This window comes from Sylvia atricapilla, chromosome 6 (genome assembly GCF_009819655.1).
Source record: "Sylvia atricapilla isolate bSylAtr1 chromosome 6, bSylAtr1.pri, whole genome shotgun sequence".
NCBI lineage: Eukaryota > Metazoa > Chordata > Aves > Passeriformes > Sylviidae > Sylvia > Sylvia atricapilla.
In genome coordinates, this window is record NC_089145.1 from 12960645 (window position 1) to 12978912 (window position 18268).

General features: G+C 38.5%; 1 protein-coding gene across 11 annotated transcripts in view; it reads right to left on the bottom strand.

The window, feature by feature from the left end:
- SOX6 (SRY-box transcription factor 6) overlaps positions 1–18268 on the bottom strand; it is a 369253-nt gene that overhangs the window by 75974 nt on the left and 275011 nt on the right. For 7 of the 11 annotated variants that reach the window (XM_066320815.1, XM_066320816.1, XM_066320817.1 and 4 more), the window contains 2 exons: positions 17957–18055; positions 14953–15032 (listed from right to left, as the gene is read on the bottom strand). In XM_066320815.1, the coding sequence (XP_066176912.1) occupies positions 14953–15032; positions 17957–18055 (179 nt within the window). The remainder of the gene's footprint in view (positions 1–14952; positions 15033–17956; positions 18056–18268) is intronic. The other 4 variants (XM_066320822.1, XM_066320820.1, XM_066320823.1 and 1 more) reach the window with 1 other exon arrangement.

Genomic DNA, 18268 nt, shown 5'->3' on the forward strand with positions numbered 1-18268 from the left:
TAGGTTTTTGTTAAAAGTTATTAACATTGCCTTTCCTAAAATAAAGGGACTACAGACAATGCTTTTCATCCCCAATCTGATGTTCTGGGAGGAAAACAAATTAACTAACTAACCAAAACCCCAAAACAAACACACACACACACACACACAAAAACAAAAACAAAAACAAACACAAACAAACAAACAAAAAAAACAACAACAACAAAAAAAAAACCAAAAAAAAAAAAAAAAAAAAAAAAAAAAAAGGAAAGAATGTGGAATAAGACACCTGCAGCAAGATCCATGTTTAGAGCCTTACTCACTTATTCCTATCCCCATCTTTTTCTCACCATGGCCTGGCAGCACAGACACCCAACCCCAAAGTCTCTCTCAGTTACAGTCATGTAAATTTGGAGAAATGCTACATACTTAAAATACATGCACCAGTGCAATAAAGAACTAACTTGCCTTCGGGCACATGTGCATTAAGGTGCTCTTAAGATCACTTCTGTTTCGTCTGCAAACTGTATTTCTTGTTCTTTTGACCTCCTCCTGCTTTGACACAATGAATTAGAAATGGCCATCGAAACAGCTCTCCCTGCTTTGCTGCCTGATGCAGGATCTCTCATGCGGGCATCATCCCTCAGATCATGCCCCTCCAAAGTCCAATGGCTTTGATTTCATTGAATCATGACAATTAAACACAATCTCTCAGCAACTGCCTGGTCACAACCGATTTACTGTAAAGCTGTGGACAAAGCCAGGAAAGAATGCTTAGAGATCAAATAAATTATCAATCACTGCAAGTGGTTAAGACAATGTACTTAATTTGGTACCTGGCAGTTGTTTCTGTAATGTTGTGTTAGTTTAGCCTTAGGAAGTAAAACTGATAGTTTATAAGTTTTACAGCACCTTGACAAGTTTTCAAGATAAAATGTCACCCCATCAACCTATGAAGCTGCTGGGAATTTTTTGTGAGACAGAATGAAAACAGTGAAAGAAAAGTTCACTTCCATAAAAAAAAAAAAATCCTGAAATTTTTACACAACTAAAGTTCAGACAGTACATTAGATATCTTATATCAACATAGAATACATGTAACATTGTGTCTATTGAAAGAAAGTGACTATTTATCTCACAGTTTGAGAGAGCCTGATGTTTAAATCAGACTTTCAATTTTTTTCCAGTGTCACTGATTCAAAAATCTGACCTTGTAAAGTATAGGTACTGACCCTCAGTCCCCTAGAGAGAAAACTAAATTTCTGCCATGCCAGAAAAGAACAAAAGGTTGGCCAAAAGCTGACAGGGGGAACAGAGTACAGCTACCAAAACACAGAAGTAAACAAAACAAAACAAAATTTAAAAACATGTATACAGAATTGAAGACCTTCTGTGTCGATATGGAGCTCTTACTTTCTGAAGAACAATTCCCTTGCTAAGCCACTGACTGGAAGGAGAGGCAAAAATCCACACTGACTTGACGGCCATGTCACACCTCATTTCACTCTTTTTATTTTTTTTTTCCCCTTTCCAAACAGACTGAGTGTTGGTCTTCTGAGAATATGATGCTAAGCCACTTTTCCTGTAGAGTTTTTAAACTGGGCCTCTGAGAAAGGGTTTGATACAATTCAATGGCTGAAGTAATACCTTTGTCCATCTGAGCATTAAATGGCCCATTGAAATACAGCTTAGTTAGAAAGAATTTCAGTAAATGGTGCTTTCTAAATTTTTTATTATTATTATCATTATTATTCTTTTCCCAACAGATTACAGCCTAGATCTGAAAATGCAGTTCAATCACTTTTGGTTGCCTCTTAGGTCAGGCCTTTAGCCAGTGTTAATTAAATACAACCCCTTCAGTGTACTGGAGGTTAAATGAGAGCAAAAAACTGGTCTTCTTCAAATATTACCTCATGCTCTCCACAAAGCTGTATTCTTTTTGGGAGGGCCCTTGTTTAAACACATCACTCTTAACAATAAAAAATTTACTGGTAGCTGGGAGGAGGAAAACCATGCTAAATGCTATTTTATCCAACAGCCAGTAATCACTAAACATTAAACACCTATTTCCATGCAATATACTATGTCTATTGTGTTTAAATAACACACATCATAAAGGAAAGTGCAGCAGCAGACAATTTAGGCTGTAGCAGCACATACAGCAGAATTTTCGACTTGATAAAGTGAAACTATAAAGAGTCGATGCATAAGTCAGACAGCTTCCATACCTAATATTCTTCCCTGCAGCTATTAGAAGTTCACATTTTTGTCTCTACTAGGCATGCACATTAGTTTACCTACAATTTCATGTATTCAGTCACATTTTGTTGTCTCTCCCCCACAATTTGACTAGAGCACGAAATTGGAAAGTAGCTGAAATTGTCGTTTTTTCATCTTAGTGATTTTAAATTAAAAAGGGTGGCTTTTGCGCAAGCTGTTTGTTTGCTGCTTTGTGAAAAAAAGTTTCCTGAAGTATTCATAATAATTTTACTATCAGTCGAAAGCAAGCTTTTTACCACATGGCAATTAGTCTTGTCTTTCTGAACATGACTTTACCGTAAATACTCCTCCTTGACTCTCCCTTTGTCCCAAGATTCCTGAGAAGAACGCAACCAAGCGATAATTCAGCATTATTGCTGCTCCAGTGCACTAATCGCTTAGAGCGCGGCGAGGACCCTATGTTTACTGCCACAGGGCTCCTCCAGCCTCCCGGCCCAAGGCAGGCTCCCCAGCCCAGCAGCATCCAGATGTCAAGAGGAATCTCCAGGTCCTGATGCAGCATGCCTCTCCGTTCCAGTATGGCCCCAACATCTGTTTCATCTGCTGGCACACAACCTGCCCCCTTCACGGCCACCGCCGCGCAGGGCAGGGGACTGAAATGCTGCGGTGGCACAGCTCGCTGTGCACATCCCTAAAAAACTCTGTCTCAGGCAGATATCAGGAAGGACAATGTAATTTAAAAAATAAAAATTAAAAAAACTGCTTTATACACAGCATATGCTTAGCGTTTTTCCCCCTGGTGGGGCAAAGGCCCATAACACATTAGCGCCTCATCTTGCTAACTTCACTCAGGTTCAGTTCTTTATGGTGTAAGAAAAGGATGAAAATAAGGAAGACTAAGTGCTTGCTCTGGTGTGGCAACTGCTCTTTATAAAAAAGGGGAAAAAAACCAGTCAAAAACATAACTTAAAAATGAGACAAACTTAGGCATCTCCTACATATTTATAACTTCCTATAGATAGTAACCCAGGGGCTCAAAAACAATAAGCATCTTTTGTCTAAAAGAAGGGAGTATGTAAACATTGACATATTATCTTGAGGCATGACAAAAACAGCAAACATTTTAGTTGATCTAGATTAAGTTCTGACAAGGAATAAAGGAGTGCTAACTGTTCTCATCTCTTCCACTTTGTGTTATCTATTCTCTTGTATTTTTTCTAGCGACAATAATGGAATAGTTGCCTGCTCCCATGCAAATTCTTTGAGTTGTTTATGAAAGCAAGATCAAAGCCCAAACTGAGAGAGTCTCTCTTTTTTCCTGCTGTATGTTTTTTTTCTCTAGAGGAGGACCTAATGAGAGGCTGTTAAACCAGGAGTCTTGCACTCTCACAATGCAACCTCCCAGCTCACCCTTTCCCTGGCCAGCCTGGGGACACAGCTCAGCACCAAGGGTAGGAGGCAGCGAATACTTCTGTGTCCCACCTCGCCATGGGGTGAACACCTGGACCCAGGAAGGAGGAATCACCCCTAAGACCTTCCATCTAAACACTCTCACCCTCTGTGTATCTCAACAAGTCACCGTCTTCCCTGTGCTCCCCTGAAATGGATCCACTGCTGCTGCAATGCCACAGCACTTGAGCTAGGTACATCTGCATACAACCACCAGGTATTCCTAGTAAAGATATATGCAGGCATTAATAAAACCAGTGTTCTAATAAAATATTGTAAATATCAATAAAAAAATACTTCATCAAATATCTATAGCAATTTCCTCTGCAGGAGGACAGGAGAAACATCAGTAAAACCTTTTTCTTAAGCCCAGAGATTTGCATTCTTTCATTTAATGCTGTCAGATGACTGATATGCTACTTTCTGATCACAATTCTCCTGTTATTTACCATGCACAGGAACACAATAGCCTTATCTGTGTTGTTCTCTGAGATTATATATCTTGAAAATTTGCAAAAAATCTTCAACATTTTTTATTCTCTTACAAAATAACTCTGTGAGACTATGTAGTGAGACTATGTGTTCAGATACCTTTGGTGGAAAGCATAGGACAACTGCTTTTGCTTGAAAAAGTAATTTCAAGTTTCCAGCAGATTATGTTTTTTCAAGAAAACATGTGAAATGTTAAAGATAAATCTGTACGTGATTTTTCTATGTTTGCTACTATTAGAATTTGCTGTCGGCATTTCTGTAGCATAAAATCTTTCCTATAAAAATTGAGGATGGCACTGAAGGTAACAGACTAATGATCTCACCTAGGAAAGCAAGCAAGGACCAGGCAGAATGGCTCCAAACACACCTGCAATCAGAGGCTCTGGTGTTTTAAACTCCTTCCCTTCATATTCACAGAAAGTGAATAAGTAGTACTTACTTAAAGTAAAATATAACCAGATCTATCAGAAAAATATGAAAATATAACCAGATGGTTGCATCAGAGAGCAGGTTTTTTCATTCACTTTATGGTATCCTAGTATATTACCTTCTCTGGTGACACTGTGAATCAGATTATTCATAAAAAGAATTTAAAATGTTTTCTGGTATTCTTTCAGAAGCTCTTCCTGAAAAATCTGGGCTTTATTCCTTACTGCTGATAAGAACTATTTTTAACAATAAATGTGAGAATTCTGTATGAAAAGCAGCTACCTCACAAATTCAGATAGTTTCATGCACTTTACCTAAAGAAATGTCTTCTGCACTAAAGCTAGAGTAAAAAGAAAGGGGACCCCCATGATAGGGAGAGAAAAATTATATGATTGAAAAGCAATTAATTACAGTAAATTTGCTGAAGGGATGATAGCTATCAAAGCTTATCAAATTTTGCGTTTCAGAATTTCTGATATTTCTTTCAAAAGATGTTAACACATAGATGGGCTTTGTGAGAAAAGTCAGGAGCTTCATTCAGTCTCATGTCAGCAGGATTAGAAGCAATTATGAGTAACTGCTTGTTGAGCTGTGTGAAATGAGTTGGTGAATGAGTTGTCTAGTGAGCACATGTCCACGTCACTGGTACGACTGCCAGTAATGCAGACAATTCCAGCTGAAGGGGTCTAAAAACAATTATTCTCCTAATCCTATAGGAGATGCTTGTGCAATCTAGTGTACAACATTCTAGGTCTGCCACCCTGGTGGCACGCAGGAGAACTGAGGCATAAGCAAGAAAAAGGGAAATCAGGACAGGGGAAAAAAAAAAAGGGGGGGGGGGGAGGGGAATAAAATCTCTCTGGATATGTCTGATAAAATCTGGAATAAACTGGTGGGTCCATTCCCTCTCTGACCATCTGGATGGAGAAATTGTCTAACATGACGACTCCAGTATTTCCTTTGCAGAACTGTACAGACACGGAACAGGGAAACCGAACGCTCACTTACCACTGCTAAGCACACTGAGAGGCAAAATCTCTACAATTAAATTCCTACGTGCTCCCAAGACAGAATAACGAGACACCATCGCCGCAATAAACGGGTGCAAGTCAGGAAAAAGGAAGAGAATCCCATTTAAACTGCCTCTCTCAATTCCCACATCTGAATCCCTATCTTGTGAGAAGATGCCAAGGCAACTCTACGTTTAAGAGCTGAATTTTTGAAAGTGCTGCTTGGGATTTGAAACTGCAATGTTTTCTTACTTCTGTAAGAGAGACAGTTCATGTGGTAGCTCGCAGCCATTCTGCAATTTTCACTAGCAAAAATGGACAGAAGACGGGGATATAATAAATATATCCTGGCTCTACTGATCAGGAGAAGCTTTATCAGTCAGCTGGGGCACATCTGGGAAAAAAAAAGCCACTCAGGTGCATCTCTAGCATCCCATTCAATTAACATACCATTAAAAATGGTTTGTCCCTGTTCAGCCTGCTGCGTTACCTGATAAGTCAACATAGTTAAAATGTATATTTAAATGCAGAAAACAGTGAAATGTTTTCTTTGTGAGGCAGAAAACAAGCCCCGCTTACCGGTATTTTAAAGCATTAGAAATAATTGTGCTTTACAGGTTGCTTAGCAGATCGCTCATGCTGATCTTTTACCGTATATTTTGAACTTTCATGCACCTTCAAGGAAAATTAAATAATTTCCTTATAGGAAGTACACACAAAATTATGCAAAATATATTCAAATGGGCTTATAAAAATTACATCTGAGAAAAAAAAAATCACATTTGCACCTCAAAACCAGGTAACTGGGAACTTACTATTATAAATTCATTGGAAGATGATATATTTTACACCAGTAAATGCGAATTCGGCATAAGATTGCTTTGCTTTCTGAACTGCAGTGGGTGTGAGGATACTTCAGCAGCAGTGCTGGGACTGGGTTAAATAGGTTGCGAGGCCTGAACAACCCTCCCCCAGGTGTTGAAGACAGCAGCAGAAGACAGGGCCTGGACTGGATGAATCACCCTGGACAGTTCACAGAAGTGTTATCAAATAACACTATAAACTGGTTAAATCTGGTGACTTCTTCTGTGTCTAGAGCGTAGCACAAATGGTTCAACTGCATTGAAAGGACTTTGCCTCTTTGATTTCTCACTTCACTTCCAAAAATGCCAGTGAACCTGACAGCACACTCTCACTATTCCTACACCTGAAATACTTCTCCATTTGTTTTCATGCTTTGCTATAATTCATGCCCAACACCAAAATGCATGCCCTATTATGTCTACTTCACCAGATTTTGCAAAATATTCTTTTAAGCCTCAAACAATTCCTCAATACTGAAATTTAAGCATGATGGGCTTTCTTCTTGTACGCCTGAAGACGCTCCTCCCTCCTGTCTCTTTTTCAGGACTGACATGCAAACCTTCTGGTGCGCCTCCAGCCATATGTAGCCTTCATGCTGAGTCTTAGGAATAGACAGATGAATCCAATACTTCCCAGTCAGGACACTTTTCTAGTTCCTCAATCATATGGATTCTAAAAACATCACAGACCAAACATATTTCAAACAGGCAGTGAACTGAAGGCCACACCGTTCCTATTTCACCATCCGTAAAGCCTCTTCAACTTGGTGATAGCATTATCTACACATTTGTTTGAGGAGTTTTATCTCATCTGCTATGAATTTCCCTCTTTTTTTGAACTGGGTCAGTGGGAGGGTGTATTCTCTTCTAATCAAAGACCCTCAGAAATGAAGCAGGTGATGATATATTTCCAGTCCAGGCATCTTTAGGAGAATTCTTCTGCTGCTTTTGAGCACATACATACGAGTTAGTTAACACCTAGAAGCTCTAATCTAAACCACCCTTGTTCTTCGAACTTTTAGTTCAGATGAAAAGTGAATTATTAAGTTTTCTTTTTCTCTAGCAATTAGCCAGGATATAATTAAATAATACACTGGCATGTATTATTTTCCTTTGTGCATAGACCCAACTTAAAAGATATTTTTGTGTCTAATCCAGTTCCTGTTTAGTTCCTAAACAAGCAAACATGTTAACACCGTAACAGGAAAAAAATCCTTCATGTTTATAATTTGTAGCCAAATTAAGCAGCTTGCTCTACGGTTATCAGAAGTATAATAAAATTCCAGAAACATATTCACTTGCAGCTAATTCCTGTAAGGCACACACCATATACATTTCTAGAAAGCTTGAAGGAATCCAACTGCCAGCTCAGAGTATGCCTCACAGTCAGCCTATTCCCCAAAGGGATGCCACAGTTTTAAAAGAGCTTTAAAAAACGTGCTCATCCCCTGATGGCACTCTGTAGTACTGGTGCCTCTGGTGCTCTGTCAGTAAATGCAGCAGTAACTTATTTGCTTCTTACTGGCTTCTGAGTGAATACATACCCCAGGGAGGCAGCTTTGCAAAGCACAATGATTTTAAAATAGAGCCTGGGCTTTCAGCGAGGGGCAGCCAGTGGTTAAGGCAGCAAGAACGTCTTGTTGACGCTGGGGGCTCAGCCTCTCCCAGTCACTTGGGCTCCAGCTTCTGCCTTGATATAGACTGAAGAGATGCAGGAAACCTCCTGCCATCCAGCAGGATACCCTTTTAAACATACAAGTTTCCTGATAAGTGAGTTGATGTCTGTGCCACTTAGGATCTCAATGGTAAATTCTCCCCGGAACAGCGTGTGGGCCTGGAAGGCAGCTGTCCTGCTTGGTGAGATCTAAGGGTGCAAAAGGTGCAAATCCTGCCAGGAGCCTGATCCCTAGCTGCCAGATTGAAAAGCTTTTCCTCTTGGGAGAGGAAAGCAGGAGCAGGACAGGAGCCCTTCCCAAGGTGGAGGGAGCAGAAAGAGGGCTGTGCCAGGCTGGGTGACACTCTGGTGGCCACTTTCTTTCCTGCAGCCCAGGAATGGACCTGGGTTTGTCTAGAACTGCTACAGACTATAGGAACAGTCTCTTTCTTAATCGTTCCTATAATTTTTTTATTAAATAACATGACACCGTTCCAGTAAGCAAGAAGGAGTGTAACAAAGATATGCTGCTTAAAGCTGCTATTGGAGGCGCAGGGCATGAAATAGGTGAGAAAAAGGCTCTTGCAGCCCTACCAGGCTGATTACTCTAGCTAATGGCTCTGTTTGTCTGTCCATTTCTGTCAACTAGAAGAGAAGAAGGAGACTCCTTTTCCCTGTGATACTAGGGGGGGGAGCTAGGAAAATAGTCTTGGGGAAAAATACTCATCATAAGTGATATTTTACTGCAAAAAGTCTCAATTTTGATGGGCTGTCCTTTCCTGATGAAAATCACTTTGCCAGATAATTCAGGGCTGAAGATGAGAAGGAGTAGGAGAAGATGGAGTACTAAGAAATTCTGCAAAGAAAGGAGGTCATATGGTAAAATATTGACTCCATGACATCATTTTCATTGATACTGCCACTGATATAATTCAACTTGATAACACAGATATTACATACAGAGACATAAACATTCAAGTAGGGAAAGGCACAAGTATAACTATTTCATTGATTTTAATTAAATTTTCCTGAGTATTGCAAGGTTGGCATATTTTTAATTTTATCTCCATTAAAGGGCGTGCTTGGTCTCTCAGAGCCTTAATAAAACCTTCTTTCGACCTCTCTCCTTTCTCTGCTACAACCTAAATTTCTACATAAGAAAAGGACCAAAATATGTAATTTACTACTTCCATATGCTGAAATTTGCACACACCATTCCCTTAATTTAGACCACTATTCACTGTATCATAATAAGGAACATTCTGTTAAAATATGTCCACCTAGAGCTCAGTAGTCTTTGAATGCTAGATAAAATCATTCTATAAGGCTAATGAAGACAGAAACTCTGCCTGTAACAATATTAAGTTTGTTTTCTCTAGTGATTCGAAGAAGTGAGCAATCTGTCAGTAATACATTGAGGGAAATTACTTGTCTTGTAGGAATTCCCGCTGACAGTCACTCACTCACAGTGCTGACCCAAACATCTACCCGCTGACAAACAAATTACAGTGTCTAACTTTGAAAAGGTAACTAGCTGCTTTTAATTTTTATTGGTCTCACCAAATCTCTCTTGTATTTACCCAATCCCCATTCTTCGTTGTGTTAAAAAAGAGGGTTGGAAAAAAAAAAAAGGAAGGAAGAAAGAAAATGGAAAAACCCATGGTTTTTTGCATTTGAAAAAAATTATTATTGCCTGCATCCGAGAGTGTTATGTCAGATAAAACTGTTAAACTGTGTCTAACCAACATTAAGACTGGCAGCCCTGCCAGTAACTGACTGGGTGAGTGAACACATTACTGAGACAGCATTGTAGAAATTAATTTTCTTCAATAAAGTGATTTTTAAGGCTCATATATTTCACAATCTAAACATATGTCACTGTTTCATAAACAAAATAAATGGATTAAAATAATACATTACCAATATGCTGACACATGGAGATATTTTAATTAGAAATACTTAAGCTGCGTGATATTTAACTGCTATATTTGTTGAGGAGGAGCATGCATCATTTAGTAAGACATAAGGCAGGTACATCACTTTGCATGATGTGGTACCAGAGTGGGACCAAATCACCTCCAGTGTGAGCTCTCACTACCAGATCACATTAGCCCCGCTGAAAAATCATGTTAAGGTTACAAAAGAAAGAGGAGACACTGTAAGAGCAGCCGTCCACTAAAACAACTCCTTCATTGAAATAATAAGTCACCCAGATTCTGGATCCTGAGAATAATATTTCTTCATAAAGGGCCACATTTAACAGCTTAGCTATTTAAAGGCCATATTTACATGACTGTCGCATTACATTGGCCTCTTTCCTGCACATTCTTCTTGACTTACTTTGAGGACCAGCACTAAAATAGCTGAGGAAAGCAAATGTCAACTATGCCCTGAAATTTATACGTGTGAGAGAATTGGAATAAGTAGAAATGTAATATATTGTTTACTGTACCAAGTGCCCTCTGTTCTCTAAAGGTCAAAAGCATTGTAACCTTGGAGTTACAGTTTCTGATTGTTCCCAGGGTTAAATACATTATCAAAATTAATGGTTCAAACCCCTCAACCTTCAGATATATGAGTATTCATGCCTCCATCTGCTGAACTGTTCTACTAAAAATAGCATTCTTTGGCCTTCCCTCTACTAATATTGTGCCCCTGAGGCAGGCTATGCAATGCTTCAGCAGTACACTGGATCTGCATCCAGCAGTATAAAAAAAAAGGTAATTTACTTTGTCTGCAACTAGAAGAGAGCATGGAGGAGCAGGATAAGATGGGGGGGGGACAGAAAAGAAATAGGCAAATATGTGTTTACTTAAAATCTTCTCTTTTTTTTTTTTTAAGCTGTATTATAAAAACTTCAGGTTTCAAGAACACAGCTGCAGCTATAGTTAAGATTCGCCAAGGTTCATTAGTGTTATAAGCGATAAATTCTGAAGGACAAATTACACAAATAGTTTGGGGAAAGACTTATGAACCAGAGCTTTTTTGTTTTGCTTTTTTTTTTCTTAGAGTTCACTTTGTTTAGGAATAACTCCAGCTAGCATCATTGTAATGCTTCCATTTCTATCAACAGTTTATCAGTCGTGGTTGAGAGAGTTGCGACACTTCCTTATTTATCTCTGAGACAACTTTGTGGAAATATGTAAGAATGAAGGCAGGGGGGGTTTACACACTAAAGGGCATATAGTAACATTTCTTGTTTGAAAGTAAGGACATACAGGTGCCACCTCTGCCACCACTGTGACTTCCCAGTAACTAAGTTACTGCTACCAGCAGCATGAGAGCTGGAAAAGCCCATTTTGTGATCAAGTCCACTCATTTAGCAAGATTGCTGGCCACACATCTCTAGAATCAGCTAATATCAGTGCAACCATTTAACAGCTTCAGGAAAAGTTCAGGGAAATGGGAAATGAGGGAAACTCCAGAGAAGGTGTATGTGAAGAGGAGCAAAAGGAAAATTACTGACAGGTTTTACAGCTCATATGGATTAATTAAAGCAAGAAGCTTTCATTACTCACAGGTATTAGAACTGTTTCACACACCACTATGCCAAAGATGTGTTTGGTAACAAATCAGTAAACTATTCACTCACAGTTGTTTGAGGCTGGAGGGGTGAACAGAAATAGCTTGTTTTTCTCTGACTATACCTAGAGAACTGTTTCCTCATCATCTAGATCCCCTCTCATGCCAAGAGTCCTAACAAGACTTCATCTTATCATGCATATTTTTAAAAATTTTGGCTGATTTGTTGAGGAAATAGGTGAGATGGGGCTGAGTTGTCAATTAGAAGTATGGAACACACAGGTTTAAGTCTTTTTGTCAACAACATTGTCAGTGACACCTTCATGAGACCAGTATACAGACCAAAAGAAAGTAAAGTATCTGGTGTCAATCCAAAGCAGAGCAAGCCATCAATTCAGGAATCTAGATTCACATAAAAGTGTAGTTGCCATTTCACTTCAAGATATTGAAAGCTACAAGTGAATATTAATGATATTTACCATGAGCTGATCAATGTGATCAAAATTCTAAAGAGAAGATGGGTCAAACTGATCTATTGCTGAAGGAGAATTTTTTTTTTTCTTTAATGTATGAGACATGACAGTCAAACTAATTACTTGAGAAAATGCTATGTATGATTTCAGCTAAGTTTTTCAAACTCACGGAGATTCGTAATCCACTTGTGAGCACAAATACAGAATTCAGAGAAAGCACATTTTGATAACAATGTGCTAATAGCTTGAATAAGACAGGCAAACCATTAATTAGCAATTGCTCAGTGGAGAAACATCGTCTGTGAAATAATTGCTATCGTTACATGATGTACCTGGTAAAAAATGGTTCTCTGTGCTATTAGATTCAGAGCTTGCATAGAAGTTGCCCTAACACACATAGGAAGATGAGAACACAAATTTGCTGCTACCTCCTATCTGGACCATGATCATCCAAATAAAAGAAAACATGAGTAGAAAGAAAGGAGAGATTACAAGATTGAAGCTGGCAGAATTTCCTTAGCTGGATACAGATTTCAGAGAATAATTTTGGAATGAATTCCCTGGTAAAGTTGAAATGTTAGAGCTACTGCAAAACTCTTATTTGACCTAGCTTTCCCTCCTCAGGTTCTCCAAACATGGATATTACACACACACTCACATGTAGAAACAAAACCAAACCTGCAAATAAATTAGCTATTTCTCCCACTGGCTGAAAGGAACAGAGATTAGTTTTGTGATCAGTATTTTTAAGCACTTGGGAAATACTCAGATACCATGGTCACAGCATTTGTGTAAATAAATAAGTGGGTGGGGTGCATGCAAGAAAGGAAGCAGAACAGAGAAAGAAGGGGGAAGGGAAGCAAAGATGGAAAAATGAGCTGAAATGCTACACCCCTAACAGGCTTCATGACGCATCAGGTATAACAACAAATTCTCTCCAACAAACACACCCAAATAAGTGCTCATTTAGGGAACACAGAGATTTGACACACAGAGAAAATTCATAGTAGGAGTAAATAAAATTTAGTTCAGGCACTTTAACAATCTGATGAGCAGGTATCAGCCGAAGGTTAAGTGCTCTGTTATTTAAGCTCTTATAACCATGAAACATTAAAGTTTTTTATTCCCATAGAGATGAAATTCAAACAAAATAGATAAGGGGGGAAACAAACAAGCAAAAAAGTCTTTTACAGCAAATATATCTAAATGGAAATTCAGACCCCCAAGCCTGAATGTTTCTGAATTTACTAGCACACATTTTTGCTGGTTGTTTTCTCTCTAATTGTTCTCGTCATGTTTAACAACTCAGTCTATCATTTCTGCAAATTAATGAAAATGCATTATTGCTGTAGGTTCAGATCAAGTCTGATGTGCAAATATGTGGGTCAAGCTACAAATGGATCATGTAAAAGAAAAGAAGCAGGAATGTCTGCGGTTTAGATCCCATTTCTTTGACAGTTGAACAGTTTTCATCCTTTCCTGCCTTGCAGTCTTGTGTAGGCTCACTATTTGTTTTAGTGCATTTCAAAGGCAGCAAAAATAGTCTCTCTATTCACAAAGCTGATTTCGGCAGTATTTTCCCAACTAAAGCTAATGAGACTTTTGCTTCAATAAGTAGTCAAATACTGACTTTAAAAGATACCTGTTATTTTTCCTTTTGAAAAACTTCCCTTTGGTTTCAATCCTGTCCAAGGTACAGCCTTAACATCACATTATTATGACCCAAAACTATTTTTCAGAAATCTTTGCCTGAAGAGTCAGGGGGTTCTCATTTCAAAGGCTGATTTTAGGTTAGGTCAGACCTAAGCTCAAGAAATCCTTCTTGTCAGCTCTGGACCACCAATAAACAGTGATCAATTAACAAGTTCTGGTCCCATTATCATTTATCCTAAATTAATTTGGCAAGAATATCCTCACAGGGTAAAGAGTAAAGGATTTTTAATTTGCTTTGGTCCCTCTAGAACATAACATAATCACAGAAAGGTAAGCAATGTAGATATTTAGATATTAGCATGGCAATACTTTGCCACTCTAGGCACAATTTATTCCTACTTTGCTTCTGAACCCGACTCTAACCTAACTCAAATAGGGGTTTCAAAGGTTTACTTGCAAATAGTTACATGCATCTTTAATGGCCTTTCCTCTCATGTTCTCTGTCACTTTCTTTCCACACATTTTAACTCTGAAAGCTTTTGACTGTTTCTTCATTATTTATGACATTGTTGGGTCTTTTCTTCTGAAATTAAAAACTTCTTGCCACAAGAAGCTAGCTAATAATATGGCACATAAATCTTTCTTTCACAACATTTCATTCTATATGTGCCAAAAAATAAATAAATGGCCAAACTGAGTCTCCTAACCACCCTTGGCATCTGACCAGCTTAATGCACAGAAAGGTTGAGATTACCTAAATACAGAAGCTAAAAGAGTTTGCAATTTATTGTATTGTCAGCACCACACAGTTAAAAAAAAAAAGGGGGAGGAAAAAAGAAAAACCCAATAATGCACTTTTGTTTGGATACACTGACTGGTCCAATTATAGGTAGTGCATTGCAGCTACAGAGGAGCAACCACATGAAAATAAAGTAAAAAAAGATCTTTGAACTTATCTCCCATCGACTGTTCATACAAATAAAACAAAACCATTAACTGCCAATATAAAACACACAGAACAATGTCTTTCGCTCACAGTATCAAGGTTGGCTGCACGTTGCTGCACTGTAAGTACATAAGGTGTTAATCCTCCTGGGCTGTGCTCAAAAATTATTTAACATTCAGGCTATTATTTAGCATACAGCTGGTTAGCAGTTTTCCCCTAAAATGTTGGCTTCGATCCCACATATTTTTGTTCTGGCACATACCTGGAGCTGTAAAGGGCTGAGTCCAGAAGCAGCAGCAGCTGCCATTGTTGATGGAATGAACTGCACAGGGTAGTTATCACCTGTCGGGAGAACAATGCGTGCAGGTTCAGACAATGAGCAGAGAATAGCAGCAGACAAGTGCAAACAAGGCCCTAGGATTGCTTGTGCTCCACAGCACTCCTCTAAGCCTAAACATCTGCAAAAACAAAAGGCTTCGCTGGGCACAGACTTGCCATGCTCCCTTGGAACTTTTTTTGTTAGCAGATAGCTGGTAGGCAAACTGGCAAAATATGATACTCATGATTTTCCTTTTCAAAAGCTAATGTTCAAATCAAGCACGGAAGCCTGGGCACAAAATGGTTCTTACGACCACAGACACACAGATAAGATACCCCAGGAAACCCCAGTGGCTCCCAGAGGTAAAAAGTAGGTAGTAGGTTAAAAGGTACAATGTTTTTCTTAAAAAAAATCAGATCTGTTATATCCCCAAGAAATATCAGTCCTGTATAATGCAGGGTAATTTATTTTCATTGTCAGGTGGCTCCTGGGACAGTACCCGGTTGGCTCAACACAGGTTGAGATTTCTTGTTTTGCTTTGGGGTTCTCTGTCTTGGGACAATTCCTTTAAGGTAGTCATAGGGAAAAACAAAATTAAATCACCTCTTAATATGGCTTGAAATACAATTTTAATTTTCTCTTGGATCTGGGGGCCTACTGAATTCAACAGATTAGACAGGTGCTCAGATGCAGATTCAGGTACTAAAATTTCCAAATTAAGTATTGTAATGTGATGTCTTATAACATATCTACGGGTGTGCAACACACAGTGCCATTTGGGCTCCTACTCAATATAAGGAAGGAAAGAAGGCTGAAGCACCTTAACAGTGTAATCTGTAATATCAGAATGAATATAGTGATGGACAAGAAACTGTGATTTAATGGAATATCACTTTGGCTCCAGCCACTTATTTAAAATCAGTGTTATATACTATCTGCAAGCTACATTTTAACAGGCTGTGCATTTTTTAGATATTTTTACAATAATCAGTCTATTTTACACAAACTCTTCAATGCTGAAAGCAGAAAGTAGCAATAAGGGAAAATACAGAAATCCAGAATTATATAATCAGGACATTCCAATAACTAGATTTTTTTTTGTCAACTCCTTCAAGTAAATAAGTCTTTGCAGTCACCAGATTCCTCGGAACTCATTCTTTTTGCCACATGAAGTTCTACTGTATCCAGCTCAGTAAAAATGCTCAGTTGTTTCACTTTTTTAATAAATTGTACATGTCTAATCCACAAGGTCTCTTTGCATCATATCCATAATACCTCATCAGGCCATTGAGCACAGTATGTGCTTGTACACAGTCCAGTAACAATTGGATTCTGATTGCATATGGAGCTCTGCTACAGTGCATTCACTAACACTATATTGTACTGGTGTCCTATGGAGTAATGTTCAAAACATCTCCTCTTATTTTCTCCATTCCATGAGGTTGATTTCAGTGTGCAACGATGTTGGGTTTGTTGTTTTTTTTTTTTTTCTTTAAAAAAACGAAACCAATAAAAAAGACTTCTAGATTATTTTCTTAAAGTACTTAAGCTGTCTCTTTATGGTTAAATAATTCCACTCATCTCTTTGATATTTATATGAAATTATCTGAATAAATACGATCCTAATCTAAGTTAAATAACGTTTCTTTCAGAAATATCTTACAAGGTTTTTTTCAAAAAAAAATCACAAAGATGTTGAATTAATGATGCTTTAAATGGGGGGGAAAATAACCATCCGACTTATCAGCATGGACTGCCTTGCAGAACATTTCGGAGGCATTCTTTCTTTAAATATCATGAATTATTCATCCCTGTTCCACACAGCAATCTCTCCTTTCTCCCTCCCCCTCCGCATACACTTTTTAAGTTCAATACCAGTTGCTTTATTTGTACTAAAACATTTTCCATGTCAAACATATTTAAAAAAAACCCCAAACTCTAAAAGAATTCCCTGCGGCACTCCTTTTTCACAGCTGTCATGCTCCTATGGTTTGAAATAGCCAGATATTTTATACCCACATGCGCACACGCGCACACACACAGAGTTTTTGGCTTCACAGTTAATTTAATAGTATCTTCACCACACCCTGCAGTGTTCTCTTTGCTCACCTGCTGGCCACAGTGCTGTCTTTTGTTGCAGGAAAAAGAATAATCCTAGAGTTATGCCATTTATCTGTTATTAAAACCCAATATTGTCCCTTTTTGCCCTCATTTTAATGTGTTTAATCATGGCTAAGTCCTGGTATGTCAGCAGCATCTTTGGGCTGAGAAGAAAAATTAATACTCCTTCAGCTCTGGAGTACTTTGTTGACACCGAGAAGTAAAAGCAGAGCAAAGGTACTTCTTTCTCCCTTGAGCAAACTGAGCATGCAAGGAATGCTCTGGTTTTAATCTTTAATTACAGAGGTACATATTTCCCCCTCTCGTTTTCTCAGTGCAAGAACGGATCAAGAAGCTCCTCCATAGCTGTCTTGGCAAGAAATCAGTCAATGTATTGTAGCAATTTTTTTCAAATTTGTTTCTTGATTTGGAATGCTTGCGTGAGGATTCATTCTTTTAAATTTGTACAAAAGGCAGGAGAACATGTTCAAACAGGTCTGCCTTAGGTACTGGTGTGTGCTGGCCTTTGATAACCAGGAGTGAGAAGAATGCTGGAAGAAGAAAATCTGTCATGTTTTGCAAACTGATCTTTTCAATCTCCTTGCTGTGCTGATTGTCTATTTACATTTGGCTGCTGTTGTTTATATATAAATTGGTGTTTACAAGCCATGGAAAATTATGCCAGACTTCTGTTTCGTTTGTCAGGTTGAGCAACATTTCCAAATGAATAAAAGCAGTGAGCAATTGTGCTGTGTTATTCTACACAGAAATAATGTAAATGTTTCTTTTTGTCTTGGATGAAGAGATGAAGCTTAGCAGATTTTATTTATAGGATGTACAGACTTACCTTCCAGATCAAGGCCTTGTGAGCTGTGAGGAAAGAAGGATGTCTGGCTTTTGTGGGACCCAGAGTAGGGGGAAGGTGTTGCTTTAATACCCATCTTTCCTAAAACACAATGTTAAGACGTAAGCTGACTCTCCTCATCTGAGCTACAAAGCTTTTGGCTTGATGATGTTTCCCCCATTTGGGATTGTAACTTGAAATCTGTCTCTTCACACTCAGAATAAGAGGAAATGGAGTTGGAAGAGCTGCAAGAGATCAGCAATTCCAGGGCCCTATCCTTCCAGACATAATGAACACACTGACCAAACCATTCCC